Here is a 15,865-nt window from a genome sequence, read left to right as displayed (position 1 = left end):
CACCACATATTCTTCATAAATGCCAACATTTTGTCATCTAATATGAGAAGAGCAGGCTGGTTATTCCATGATGTCAGTTTTGGCTGTGGGGAAAGGGTTTGATCATTAAGGATTTGTGTTAGTTAGGAAAACCGACAGGAATGGACTAAACTCTTTTCAGGCTGCTGGTGACTCACCTCCATTCATTCAGTAAGATGATTTATGTTATTTAATGTGTCTGAATTATGTCTGAATAAGCTTCAATTTTGATTCTGTGAAAAGACTGAAACCTCTGTTATAAAATTATATGGTAACACTTTACTCAAAGCCTTTGTGTATAATGCATTATAAAGGAATTCATAATGTACGTTATAATGCATTATGTCTTTTTATAAAAACTGTAACTGTAACCAAAGTTAAAATGAATTATAATATTTGCAGATTCCTTGGTACACCTGAAATTGGTTGTTTGTCATCTCATTTAATGCATTTTACTTTCTAAAGGCATAACAGAATTATTATAATGAATTATAACTGTGGTTACAATTATTCATGAGACCATACAATGCATTACAAGGTGCATTACAAGATTTTTAAGGGCAGCAGAAACAGCAGACACTGATGCTGGGAAGAAAGTTTATATCACAGAGAATATAACTGTAGCACAGTTGAGAAGACATTATGCATAAGATGAAGCAATATGAAGCCTGCTGGGAAACAGTATTTAAACGCATATGTTGGTAAGGAGACTATAGAGAGAGTTTCTGCGGTAGATGAGCGCTGATAACAATACTTATGAATTCCAGTGATAATAGAAGCATCTGTGTGTGTTCAAATGAAATCACACACTGATACATTTACATAAAACTGTGTTCATCAGTGGGATTGAACAAGAGAAGAAAGCAAAAGAAAATTAAAGTTCTCCACAGGCTGGTAATTTGGTGGCTCATGTTTATGTTCATTTATGGAAGAGTCTGTTATCATCATTGTTATTTACATCCCTCAGGAACTTTGTGTTATGGCCCAGAGCTTTAGCTAAAGCACAAATGAAGAGTTAAGTCTCTGCAGCAGACGGATAAAGTGTGTGTGAGATGAGAAATGTGGGCATCATATAATGTTTATGGAACAAACCCGTGTTTCTTATCTGCAGTTGTAGATATTATTTAGTAGATATCAGTTGAAGGTGTTATTTGACCGGTAGGGGACATGTTTGGTTCACTTAGTTTTGGTGGAACATCATATTAACTTGTGGGAACATGATAATAAGTCGTGGCCTCAAGATCTTATGTTGAGGGAAAGTTTTTTAACAGGTCACGAGTTTTATAACATGTGGGTCGAATCTTCACACGTTACATGGGCTCATAAATGACTTTGTAATTTGTCAAATTTTCCCATTATTTGTTTATTGCCTTGATTGGAACATAAAAAAACAGGACTTTATTTGTGGCATCGCAACAGGACTACCTTGCCAAAATTGAACAAGACAAGGTAAAGTTGTAATTTTTTGATTGTTTATAAATATGTAAATTTACAGTAAGAGGTCCGTTTGATATTGGCCACGAGATATTAAAGGGGACCTATAATGCCCCTTTTACAAGATGTAATATACGTCTCTGGTGTCTCCAGAATGTGTCTATGAAGTTTCAGCTCAAAATACCCCACAGATCATTTATTATAGCTTGTCAAATTTGCTGACTGCTGCTGGCCCCCTTTCAAGAAGAGGGTGGAGATAAATTTATTTATTTATGGATAAATTTATGTAGTTGCTGTGGAGTTGATTCAACTCATCGACTAGCATATGCCGTCATGTTAATCTTTTGTGCAAATCCAGCGTTGAATTGACCCTCGTTTGTGAAGCAGTCCGGTGTAAAATGACAGCATGGCAACAACACTCTACTACAACAACTCTTCCTCTTCTCTAAAGCAGCCCAACATGGCCCCCCCCCCTTAGTTGCGTGTTCTCGGGGTCGGGGTTTATGTAAATTTTGTTGTTAGTGATGTCACTAACCCAGGAAGAAGCTTGCTGTAGTCCCTACCAGCCGTTTGTTGTAGTCCTTAAACAGAGAATTCTTTAAAAGAAAATATCTCCCTTTGCATTGAACTTTGAGTGTCGTAAATTTGCAGATGTTGTTTATGCTCCAACAGCAACATTACACACTAACTAAAGTTTAAAAAGTGAAATCATAATTAGTCACCCCTTTAATTTGTGGGAACGTCATATTAACTTGTGGGAACGTGATAAGTCATGGCCACGAGATCATTTTGTTGAGATCTTATGTTGCAGGAAAAATATATTTTTTCTTCTTTATGGGAATGACATATAGGCCTATTTCCCATGGCCACAAGTTAAATGCGTAAAGAAACCTGCGTGATCAACGGCTTGATGGACAATAATTTATATAATATATGATAACAAGCTAGAGGCAGTTCATTACAGTGATTTTACCACGGTCAAGAAGAGTTGTTATGCACAATGTTAAATGGAGACACTTATAAGATGGCAGAAACTAAATTTAAAAAGGTAGCAATTTTTAATATATAATAAATGAGTGCATATCCACAAATAAATAATGTAATATTTAGGACTGTTTTTACATTTTATGAAGAAAATATGCAATGCTTGACTGAATAACATTTACTATAATATTTACCACTTTTACCACATTCACCACATAATGGTTTGGTGCTGTATGGTTGCTAACGTGTTCCAAGGTTGTTGTTTTTTTTTGTTTTTTTTGTTAAGTATTAAAAAAACTTCTAGAGATTAAAAATTCAGGCAATTTATAATTAGTAATGAATGGCCGAGAAATGAGAACTGAGCCTTCAATATCACCACTGTAAAAGAGTAACAGCTGTGGTCTGAATGTGCCTATATTTAAAATTCACTGTAATTAACCACCATCCTCTCTTCTCTTTCTCTGCTCATGGGTTGTGAGGTCTCAGTCTCTCTGTGTGAGAGTGATAATATCTCACGCTCTCTTCAGGGACCGCTGGCTTTTGCAGTCTATAATGAGTCACTGGGGGTTTTTGTGGCTCAACATGTGTGATACTGTAAATCCTCACAACATTTTTTTTATCCAACACCAGTCGCACTGAAGTGAAGAAAAAATACAAGTGTCTTCATTTGAAACCTTCCATGGATGTCCACACAGCTTGGAGTTTGTGTTGATGTTGAGCTGTTGTGTTCATTTATGTTTTGTAGACTTGCGTTTGACTTTCAGTCAATCATCCAGCAGTGGTTTGAAACCACTGAGGCAGTGAGGAACTGGACAAAAGAAGATGAGGATGTTTTGCTGGGTGGGTTAGAGAAGAAAGACTGGGATGTGTTGGATATTGAGGAAAACTACTTACCCCACAGAGAGCAACATGCAGCTAAACATTTGCTGAACAAAGAGGTTGAGGTGGATTTCTGGAACACCAGGGATTCATTCAGTTGGAGAACATGGAGGTGGTGAAGTCTAATAATTCACCTGAACAGACATATTTACACCTGAAATTACCCAGTCACAAGTGGTCAGATCTGAATACAGGTATAAACAGGATGTGATCGCATATTTGTTGCCAGGTTTATTGCCAGGTTCTTGATGATATTCTTTCATTGTGGGTATCTGGTTGTCACAATGTGACCCTGAAGTTTTTGCGCAGTTTCCTGCACACTATAACACCCTATAAGGCTCAGATCCACCTGGGGACTAAAAAATAATTCACAGGTGTAACTGCATGTCCCTAATACAGTCAAACCTGCAATGAGAAAATTATTTTGTGCCTTTAAGCGCTAATAAGATGTTTATTTTCTCTTTGAAATCACCTCAGCACAAAAATCTGTGCTGTGAAAATCCAAACAGAAGTCAGGTAAGACACGAGTGTAAAGGTGTTAATGAAGGAACGTTTCAGCTCCAGACTTTTTACACTTGTGAAAATAAGCACAGGATCTGTACACTATCTTGGACGTGCCAAATGGTCCTTTGATGATTTCAGATGAGGTGTGTTGAAATACAGCATCTCCATTTGAAGGTATAAACTTCATTTCTCTCCAATAGTCACACTTATGGCCACTTTTTAATGACTTATTCAATCTTAGTAACTTAATACTGAGGTTTTATAAAACTGTGGCCAATAAGCTAACTGCTAATATGCTAACAAGCTGATGTAAACAATCGGGTACATTTCCAATATAACGTCACTGTTTAACTACCATAGTACGATGCATCGTTGAAGAAATCAACTAGCTAGTCACGTCTGTTTCCCAAAACCGTATTGTTGCAAATTTGTCCTTCAACCACGTTGGTTAATGATGTCAAACAAGTGATGGAGTAATAACTCCTTCTGAGATCGTATTAATGCTAGATCTTTTGCTATAAATTACGACATCTGAAGACTAATTCACTTTAAATCTCTTGACAAACTAAAAGACGTAAATGACATTTGTATCTAATCAAAATTAAAGATTGTACTGAATATCAGTTTGCTTAATTTGCTCAAGATAAGGATTTATTAAGTCCACATGTCATACAAAGAAGAAACTGTGCTTCTAACCACAGGTCGAGAGCTGTTGCCAAAAACACAAAACATGCTGTTTGCGAATGTTCATTGGAACTATGGTTTCGGGAAACACCAACTCATTGAACTATGCTGATAACGACGGAACTTGCAACCATAGTTGGCTAACGATGCTTTCGGGAAAAACACACCAGATAGCTGTAGCTGAAAACTTCTGTGGCAATTTCAAATAAATATTCAGCATTTAAATACAAATTACAAGATCTATACAAAACCCTAACTTTGAAAAAACAAATTAAAAATGTTTATTTATCTACTTTTAGAATGCTAGCATGCTAGACTTCCACTGTAAATGCATTCATATGTAAATGCATTACCATAAACATGATTTCATTCTTTTACAAACTGAAGGATGAGTCAAAATTAATTACTGTGGTAATAAATAACAGAGCAAATATGTCAATACAGCTGCCGATGTATTTAACCCAAAAGAGATTACTTTAATGCAAGTTTGAAAGAAGATGTGGATTAGCATCTCTTTGCTAGCTGGATTATGGAGCTGTTTCAAGAGAATATCAAAGTTTTGCATAAAAGCCAGCATTTTGAGTACAACAGTGTGGAAGAAATGTCTTTTTCTGTGGAGTTTGGACATTTCCAGACAGACTCTGGACCCTTTATGAACTTTAATGAGATGGCAGTGGACATGAAACACACAGAAGGAGTGTGAAATACATTCAAACTGACCTTCTCTGTTTTCCTTTTGTTGCTGCCAATGTTTCTGTCAGCACATTTTGCTAGGCTGGCCTAAAGCCTCAAGTGAGGTGTTACACTGCATTTACAAAGGTGCCAAATCCCCCTGCATTCTGGCAGGTTGTCTAGTGCTCAGCTGAAAACCCGCCTGAGGGGCAAAACAGGAGAGAGACGCCCCCTACTCACAACACAGCTTTGCTATTGATTCCTGGAGCGGCTCTGCTTCTGAACGCCTCTGCAGAAGCACTCAGAAAACACGTTCATGTAGGAGGAGACGTTCAAAGGACCATGGCTTTGTCTGTCTTGTACAAATGATCTCAGGAAAAAGGCGGACTAACAGATTTCTACCTGTATGCTTCATATTTATGAAATCAGATGACACATTGAGAGCTAGCCTAGCCACGCAAAAACACAATGCCTTTGATTTTCTGCAGAATATAAATCAGATGATGACAGATATTATGCTTTAATCTCTCTAGAATTAGTATTTTCTCCCATTTCTAATGGATAGATTTGGTTTTTAACCATCTTTAGTCAAAAAGCAAGCAACAATAATATATTGAATAGATGCTACAAGCTTTGCAGAAGTTTGACACTGATATCGTTCTCAACTTGAGAAACTTTATTATTACTATCTAAATGGCAATACTGCTTAACAACCCTCACTACACACACCCAAACTGACAGTTCAGCTTTAAAATTCAATTCTTCAATCAATTCTTGTGCTGCTAATACAAAACAATAGGAGGATTTCGAAAACGGATGAGAGGAGGTATTGAATTATTCATCTCACTCTAACAAAGAATTAAACTAATCTATCTGCCAGTGACACACGCAGTTTTCTGTGACGACGCAGACGGGTGCCAAACAGCATGTGGCGTGTGGCGGTGATGGGTTAGCATGGGTCGCTAATAATAAATGAAATGCTCAGTTAGTAGCAGCTTGATAGCTTGTCCTGCATAAAACAGTCTAAAATAGTTTGCTGGCCTTAGCTGACTGACCAGTGAAAACCGGCAGATCATTTTAGGCTGGTTTAAGCTGTTTCATTTAACAGGAGTGGTAAAGGCAGACATCTAAAGATGTGCTAAGGACCAAACTGTTCACATCCTTCGGATAAGTGAGGAAATCCTCTGGGTCTTCATGCTGTTTTGGGGAGCTAGGATAGTCTGTAGCTGTCTAGCTCTGCTTATAATCTCCAGATGGCCTATTCTTCTGTATTTCTTCCACAATATCTTAAAGTTTAATCTCATTTTTTAATCAAAATGGTTTCTTTTTCTCTTCAGATGCAGAACAACTGTAGGATCTTTTTCTCTTTGAGCTTGATCTGATCACAGGAAACTATCAGAGCATTCTGGGAGGAGATTCACCTACTGTGTGGGATTTTTACATTATTTAGCATTGCAGTGTTCAGCAAACATACAGGCCTCTGTGTATTATGGTGGATTTTCTGCACTGATGTATGAGGTCATGGAGAATCAATGTCAAGAGGTCAGTTTACAGATGGTGTTTCATTATCATGCAACTACCTTTTGTTGAAGAGCTCAGGATTCTGGATCTTGGCATCCGTGTCATAGACAAAGTGCTCTTGGGAGATGGTGACACTGTTGTCAAGACTGTCGTTCTTGCTGATGGTGACGACAGGGTAGCCCATCTGCAGGGTCCAGCGGTCCATGACCTGCGTGATGTTGATGTCCTTTCCCTCCTGCTGCATGGCCTGCAACACAAAATATCATATATCAAAACACATCATACACAGATCACCATGTGTGGCATCTAACAGCTCAGAGTAGAATAGATTGTGTCTGATAGCATCAGTTAAGTGGAAGTGAGTTGTGTTGGTGGGCTTTAGGGACCACCTAATGAAACATAATTATAAATTAATTCAGATTTGATGCCTTTAATGGGTTCTTATGCACATATTTGAACTGATTGGGTTTTCTTTTTCTTGCAAAACTAAAACAGATCTAAATAAAAACCCATCCAGGACTTTTAATTAAAAACTCTTAGTGAATAGAAAGGTGATTAAAATTTACTGTTCTTTTACACCGCACACGGGGGAACTTCACAAGGTTATCTAACCTCTCTATACAAGAGTGACGCTTGTAAAGGAGCAGAATTAGATTTATAAGTCTGATTTCTTCAGAGGAAGCTGCTCTCCTCCTGTTTTAAAGAAGTAAAACATAAAATTGGATCTCACGGCTCATTAATGTGGAAAGCTCGTGATGTGACTGAGTTTTGTCCCTGGGGGATATATACTGCGTACACTGTTTCTACTTGTTCTTTGAAAATGCTGCTATAAATGCCTCAGCACAATGGACAACTGGCAGTTTTCTTTATGAATTGTTTTCAAAAGCTCTCTGTGTGTATGAGGAATGTTTTAATGCTTTATGAAGCTTCATCTACTTTTCACCTTGAGCTGCTGCATCTAAATGGACATACAAACCCGATTCCAAAAAAGTTGGGACACCCTACAAATTGTGAATAAAAAAGGAATGCAATAATTTACAAATCTCATAAACTTATATTTTATTCACAATAGAATATAGATAACATATCAAATGTTGAAAGTGAGACATTTTGGAATGTTATGCCAAATATTGGCTCATTTTGGATTTCATGAGAGCTACACATTCCAAAAAAGTTGGGACAGGTAGCAATAAGATGCCGGAAAAGTTAAATGTACATATAAGGAACAGCTGAAGGACCAATTTGCAACTTATACCCAATCATGTTGCCAATTGACCTAATAAAAAGAGCCTCTCAGAGTGGCAGTGTCTCTCAGAAGTCAAGATGGGCAGAGGATCACCAATTCCCCCAATGCTGCGGCGAAAAATAGTGGAGCAATATCAGAAAGGAGTTTCTCAGAGAAAAATTGCAAAGAGTTTGAAGTTATCATCATCTACAGTGCATAATATCATCCAAAGATTCAGAGAATCTGGAACAATCTCTGTGCATAAGGGTCAAGGCCGGAAAACCATACTGGATGCCCGTGATCTTCGGGCCCTTAGACGGCACTGCATCACATACAGGAATGCTACTGTAATGGAAATCACAACATGTGCTCAGGAATACTTCCAGAAAACATTGTCGGTGAACACAATCCACCGTGCCATTCGCCGTTGCCGGATAAAACTCTATAGGTCAAAAAAGAAGCCATATCTAAACATGATCCAGAAGCGCAGGCGTTTTCTCTGGGCCAAGGCTCATTTAAAATGGACTGTGGCAAAGTGGAAAAATGTTCTGTGGTCAGACGAATCAAAATTTGAAGCTCTTTTTGGAAAACTGGGACGCCATGTCATCCGGAATAAAGAGGACAAGGACAACCCAAGTTGTTATCAGCGCTCAGTTCAGAAGCCTGCATCTCTGATGGTATGGGGTTGCATGAGTGCGTGTGGCATGGGCAGCTTACACATCTGGAAAGGCACCATCAATGCTGAAAGGTATATCCAAGTTCTGGAGCAACATATGCTCCCATCCACACGTCGTCTCTTTCAGGGAAGACCTTGCATTTTCCAACATGACAATGCCAGACCACATACTGCATCAATTACAACATCATGGCTGCGTAGAAGAAGGATCCGGGTACTGAAATGGCCAGCCTGCAGTCCAGATCTTTCACTAATAGAAAACATTTGGCGCATCATAAAGAGGAAGATGCGACAAAGAAGACCTAAGACAGTTGAGCAACTAGAAGCCTGTATTAGACAAGAATGGGACAACATTCCTATTCCTAAACTTAAGCAACTTGTCTCCTCAGTCCATAGACGTTTGCAGACTGTTATAAAAAGAAGAGGGGATGCCATTCAGTGGTAAACATGGCCTTGTCCCAACTTTTTTGAGATGTGTTGATGCCATGAAATTTAAAATCAACTTATTTTTCCCTTAAAATTATACATTTTCTCAGTTTAAACATTTCATATGTCATCTATGTTGTATTCTGAATAAAATATTGAAATTTGAAACTTCCACATCATTGCATTCCTTTTTTATTCACAATTTGTACAGTGTCCCAACTTTTTTGGAATCGGGTTTGAACATTGTAAAAAAAAAAATAAAAAAAATAATAATAATAAAAAAACTGTAAAATTTACAGTAAAAAAATGTCAGCTGTGGTTGCCAGAACTTTACCATAAAAAATATGGTAGCAACATTTTAGGTTTTACAGGACAGCATTTAGTTTACTGTCTATTTTACAGTTCAAAACCGTATAATTTAAAGGATTATATTGTAATAATTATGGTTCATAAGTGTTTACTGCATATTCATCACATATTTTAAAGAGTTTGGTCAAGAAAACTTTGGAACAAAAAACTTGATGTCTGTCGTGGTTACAGCAATCCCAGAATACATTGCAAATGGATTGGAGAAAAATATTGATAATTAATACACATATTTCACTTAGAACTGAAATGCATGGGCTATTTTACTTAGTATTTGTGTGTGTTGTGTATTTGTATGTTTATCAGAGTATCATGTTGTTAGCAACATTAACATTAAATTCTACTGGAATCAGTTGTGAGTTGAGTCTTCTGTGTGTTTCATATAAAGAGTATTTGTACACTGACAATGTAAAGTCAGTATTTTGAGGTTTCTTTTCAGTCCTGATGCAGATGTCTGTGCCCACAGTAGACAGTGAGGCAGTTTGCTAGGTTTTGGATCAAAGCGTCATTGATATTTCCAATCATTTCCATTCACCGCATCCTAAAGAGGTGCAGCATTTCATATTTACTGGAGCCAATCAGTAGTTTTGTATGAAATTGGTTTTAAACCAGTGGAGAGCTACAGCACAGAGTCAGTGTGTTGTGAAGACCCGTGGGATTGGAAGAGAAATGTGGCGGCAGAAACAAAGTGCTCTGTCAGGCTCTCTTGCATTCTGCAAACTACAACTTGACTAGATCAGTCGAGCATGTGAACTTTCTCCCTCCAGTATAACTGGGACGCTCTTGCTTATAACAACATATTATGACCATTGTGAGTATTAAAATTTGAGAATAACTAAGCTTGTATGAGATGACTTTAATTGATTAGTGTCTAGGATAATATATAGAAAATGATAAGTGAAACCAGACAACTTCTCACATCTGTCGATGACTCAGTTTGTTTACCATGTGAATATAAAAGAAGAGGCTCTGTAGAGCCTGATGACGGCAGCTGATGTTCCTACATTATGAATCATTTTCTGTAGGATGCTTTCAGGAAGCTACTGTACCTTTGCTCTAGTAGAAATAATTAAAGGAAGTGAAGGCCGGTCCGGCGATGGGTCGTGAGCTTGACAAAGGGCTTTGTGGGCGCTAAGCACTGCCAGATTATTGCAGCAAATTGGATTTCATGAATAGCTAATGAACACTGCGCATATCAGTATTCATTAGATGATGGGCTGTCATGGACTGTTAACGTAGCTAAATTTGTCAGTGCCTCACAAACACGGTCACTGAGAGGATATGAGGTCCTGGTTTGGCCCCTTCACATGAATATACCTTTAAATCCTTTCTGTTCAGAAAGAGAAAATGAAGAAGCAGTCGCCCATCAGCCGGCATTTAGGAGAGTGATGTGAATGACAAAACGCTTCATACGGTGCTGATAGCTGCTAAATGTCCTGCTGTTCCATTACAAACTATAATAACTTTGAGATTATGCTTGAAAGTAATCTCATTAAAGTCATGACACTTTGTGAGATGAGCACTGAGAGAACTTGCTGAGAGTCGTTTGACTTTAAAAGCGTATATCTGTGCTGATAACTTGAACCCAACTCTCGACTTTACTGTGATTATGGATGTTGGCTACGACATTTCCTAACAATGGCCAGTTCCCCTCACTCTTACTCAGTGTCTTAAGCTTTTTTATGTTCTCATCTGCCTCTTAAAAAGCTGAAATCTTACATATTAGATAGTTAAGGTTTTATATTTAGTCTGTATTATTTACAACTGCACTGCACAGGTGAGTTAGCATATTAGCATCATGTAGCGCCACACGTCCAACCTTAATTTATAATGTTATCTTAGCAATTACATCTGAAGCTGCACTTAATCATTTATATGTGGAATGTCCTTACTTGATACATTCGTCAATGAAGGTGTATGAGGAGTATGAAAATGAAGAAACAAAATGACAGTGCTAGCACTTGTTTTGCATGTGTGTGATTATATTAAAGAAACAATAATTTAAATTGTTTTTAAACAGGTTTTATTATCATTTAATATAGGAGCTTTACATTAGCATTAGCATTGAAGCTTTAGCTGCCCTGGTAACTAAACTGAAGGAATTATGGGAAATGAAGTCCAAGAGTATCTATATGGTTGCTAAACCTTCTGTGGTACTATAAAAGATGGAGACATCGAAGCGGTGTGAATCACAGGAAACATACCTGATTGTTTTTGTCAGGAGGTGGGCAGTCATGCCAAACCTAATAAAAACTGTATTTTTGAGGCCCAAGTAATGCACCTAAATAGGTCAACTTTCCTTCAGCAGTAGATAATTTTTAGATTTTTCTTGGGTTATTCTTGGCTACACCTGAGCTAAAGGGCAGATGCTCATATTTAATCTGAGAGACTCATCAGGCTTGTCAGCAATTATGTGACACTTCACTAATCGGGTCTGATAAGATTCATGTAATTTATAAATTAATTAAAACCACCAGAATCAGCAGCAGCAAGACTTTGAACATTTGCATTTAGCAGGTTACAACCATCAGATTTTTGGATCAATATGTGACCCACAAACTTGGAAAACGTTTTCATATTAAGTGAAACCTCAAGTGTAAAAGCAAAACTATCAAAGACAACCCAGCTTGCGCATCAAACTCCTTCCCATGTGGCATTTTCATAAAGCCCTCATGCGTTGATGTGAGTAGGTGGTGTATTGGCATGAATTTGTGCACCGCTGATGATGTGCAGTTATATAATGGCCTCTGACCTACATGTATATGCAGCGCATGATTCTCTGAGCACCTGCCTGCAGGAGACGCACTGGGTGAATTTAAGTAGGTTGAACACAAACAATTTCACTCGTCAACTCGCCACTCACAATGATTCCTGCTCATGGATGGAGGAGGTCTCACACCCAGAAGATGCTTAAGATCTTACCTCAGAGAATTTGTTCCACAAGTCATCTCTCGCCGCGTTCCCATACATGTGCGTCATCAAGTAATCCTGCAAACGGACAGAGACAGAGATCAATATTGGAAGAGAAATAAATTGGACTCGGACAGGAACGGTGAACTTGGGAAACCAAATAAGCCCAAACAATAACATTACTAATCCGCTCAATTCAAGCTGAACATATGCAAATTAGCAGCAGATGTTTGGGTGTGATTGGCTGTCAGTTCAAGGAGGACCATAAGGAGGCCAATTAGAGGCTGATTATGTTGTTCAAGTCGATGCTGCATCAGCGTGTCACAGAATGAGTAACATACAAATCAGCAACATGATTTTACAGGAGTTTCTTTCAAGATGATGGTCAAATTATGCATATTGAAATAAACACCTTGAGTTTTGAAAAAAATAATAGGGGAAAAACACTAAATGACTACTAATAACTAAAATACTTACACAAAGAAGTACTTTGATGATATATGGAAATCATATTCACATGATGCTCCAAGGTACTTCCCATGTACCACTTGCTATTACCTACATTTAGTAAACATGGTACTTTTATTAATAAGTAATAAGTAAAAAGTGAGCTTTGCGAAGAAAGGAAACACCTCACCATAAGTCAGCAAAGTAAATAATGATAAAATCATATTTAACGTATCCTAGTACAAGTGCTTCAACATCAAACACAGACAAATGTGCATAGAAAAGTGGATGTAATATCTGTAATCTTGTGTACTATCGAAGCTAAGGCACTGGTGGGTGTTCATTTCACTGCTAAAAGACTTTAATCTGTTAAACAGAGCAGCGCTTGTGCCAAACGCTACATTATCAGTGTGTCTGCTCTGCCCTGCAGTCTCAGTCATACAGGTGGTGGATGACATGAAGAAGGAGTCTGATCCTGGAGTGCACATTTACATTCATCTGATAAGAACATCTGGTGGGAAGCCTTTTCCCTGCTCTATGAGATTCATCGATAACTCTCGAGTGACCGTGAGCGATAAACCCGTCAACTGTAATCCTCTTCCTGTTGCTGGAGTCAAGAGTACATGCTGACAAAAAACAGCATGTTCTCTGTTAATTCTGGGGTATGTGACATACAATGGACTGGTTTCTAACTTCCTTTCTATTGTGTTTTAAAGGAATAATTCTCTGTAAAATTACAAATGGAGAGATTTTGTAGAATGTCTATGCTGCTCTTTTTACATCAAAAACATGAAATAATTATAAGCTTTACTCACCCTCAAGCCATCCTACAGGTGTATATGACTTTCTTTTTTCTGATGAACACAATCAGAGATATATTAATAAATATCCTGACGCTTCTGAGCTTTATAATGGCAGTAAGCGTTACCAAATGAGTATGAGCTGAAGAAAGTGTCTCCATCCACATCCATCCATCATAAACATATTCCACACAGCTCCAGGGGGGTTATTCTGAAGCGAAACGATGCGTTTGTGTAAAAACAATATCCATATTTAACAAGTTATAAAGTAAAATATCTAGCTTCCACCAGACCGCCTTCCGTATTCAAGTTATGAAGAAAGCGTAAACTGGTGTCACGTCAGTTACACTTTGAATAGGGAAGGCGTAGGACGTAGCGTAAGCTTTAATAAAGGCCTTTATTAGTCCCCCGGAGCCGTGTGGAATATGTTTATGATGGATGGATGTGGATGGAGACAATTTCTTCAGCTGATACTCATTTGGTAACGCTTACTGTCATTATAAAGATTGGATGCATCAGGATATTTATTAATATATCTCTGATTGTGTTCATCAGAAAGAAGAAAGTCATATACACCTATAGGATGGCTTGAGGGTGAGTAAAGCTTGGGGTAATTTTCATTTGAAAGTGAACTAATCCTTTAAAAAGACAAAAAGTACCATAAAGCACCATAAAAGTAGGCTTTATGATTATATTTAAACTCTTGTGTAGTCATAAGAAAGATTTGTGATGAAAAGATGAATGTTTTTCACATTTTCAAACGTTGATACCAGCACTCAACACCATTAAACGAATAGAAACTGGACACATTGTGATGCACTAGGTTTGAATTTGCAAAAGCAAGAGATCTTCGAAAAGAGAATGACTTTAAGTGATTAATAGAAGACTAAAAAAATATGAATTTGAAATGACATGAGCGTAAGCATATAATGGCAGGGCTTTTTACTTATTTTAGGGTAAACTATTCCTTTAATAAGTCAATTATTTTAGCCTTTGCTTCATGAATCAAATCAAAAGGGGCACTTGTTGAAACGTGGACAGGCGTCATGCTGAGAGGTTTGAGCAAATTGCATTGGGGTCCTAAATGCGTGACCCAGTCCAGCTGGCCTCCATCTCTCTACATGCTCTGCTGAGCTCTCAGAGAGTCTGGGATTTGAGTCTGGAGCAGAACCAGATTCATGTTACCATCCTGATGAATCTGTTTTAAACCAGTACAATTCCTCTTTCTCTCCTCCTTTTTACCCTGAAGCGAAGTGACAGATTTCATATATACTGTACATATAATATATTATATGTGGCTAGCTAAATTCTGCACTCATGCTTCTATAATGATTGATAAATGTATCAGGGTATATTTAACTGTTGTCCATTCTCTTTCAAGCAGGTCTAAATGCTGAGGCAATTTGAATTCGAATGTTGCAGTAAGAAATACCAATTCCTCTTATTTGCATACATTTGCAGAGCAGCGAGGGACCACCCAGAGCCATTTTATGTTTGTGTTGACATTTTCCAGTCTGCTTGGCCTAAAAGTGTGTATTTTAATGACTGTTTTGCTACCCACCACTGTTTAGTGACCAAAAGCTCTTATAGAGAGACAGGAAAAAGAGAAAAACAAACATACAGTGAAATCATAGTGAATCACATTAACAGCTGTCAACTGTCTATAGACATCTATGTTGTAAGGCAGTCGTGTACACTAACCTACATGGAACCTCATGTGACTGATTTAAAACATTCAACATAGTGTCTATATAGTGTTCCTCATGCATGAGAGTTGACTAGCACTAACCGTCAGTCAATTACAGAGACTGGTGCTGCTAAGTTAAAGGGTTTGTTCACCCAAAAATGAAAATAATGTCATTTATTACTCACCCTCATGTCGTTCTACACCCGTAAGACCTTCATTCATCTTCAGAACACAAATTAAGATATTTTTGATTAAATCCGATGGCTCAGTGAGGCCTCCATTCACTGCAATGACATTTCCTCTCTCAAGATCCATAAAGGTACTAAAAACATATTTAAATCAGTTCATGTGAGTTCAGTAGTTCTACCTTAATATTATAAAGCGACGAGAATATTTTTGTGTGCCAAAAAAACAAAATAACGACTTTTCAACAATATAGTGATGGGCTGATTTCAAAACACTGCTTCAGAGCTTTACAAATCGAATCAGTGATTCGGAGCGCCAAAGTGACGTGATTTCAGCAGTTTAGCTGTTTGATAGGAGATCCGATTCACTAATTCGATTCGTAAAGCTCCGAAGCAGTGTTTTGAAATCGGCCCATCACTATATTGTTGAAAAGTTGTTATTTTGTT

The 15,865-nt window shown here is 37.7% G+C and overlaps 1 protein-coding gene across 1 annotated transcript in view; it reads right to left on the bottom strand.

Moving 5' to 3' along the window:
* The window catches only part of LOC127511012 (thyrotropin-releasing hormone-degrading ectoenzyme-like), a 140,806-nt gene that overhangs the window by 33,866 nt on the left and 91,075 nt on the right, over positions 1 to 15,865 (bottom strand). Inside the window, exons 8-9 of the mRNA XM_051891272.1 lie at positions 12,312 to 12,377; positions 6,756 to 6,943 (exon numbers count right to left, since the gene is read on the bottom strand). Coding sequence (XP_051747232.1) covers positions 6,756 to 6,943; positions 12,312 to 12,377 — 254 coding nt within the window. The remainder of the gene's footprint in view (positions 1 to 6,755; positions 6,944 to 12,311; positions 12,378 to 15,865) is intronic.

This window comes from Ctenopharyngodon idella, chromosome 4 (assembly GCF_019924925.1).
Source record: "Ctenopharyngodon idella isolate HZGC_01 chromosome 4, HZGC01, whole genome shotgun sequence".
In the NCBI taxonomy this organism is placed as follows: domain Eukaryota; kingdom Metazoa; phylum Chordata; class Actinopteri; order Cypriniformes; family Xenocyprididae; genus Ctenopharyngodon; species Ctenopharyngodon idella.
The sequence above is the reverse complement of the archived record's forward strand: the minus strand, read 5'-3'. Positions and strand labels throughout refer to the sequence as shown.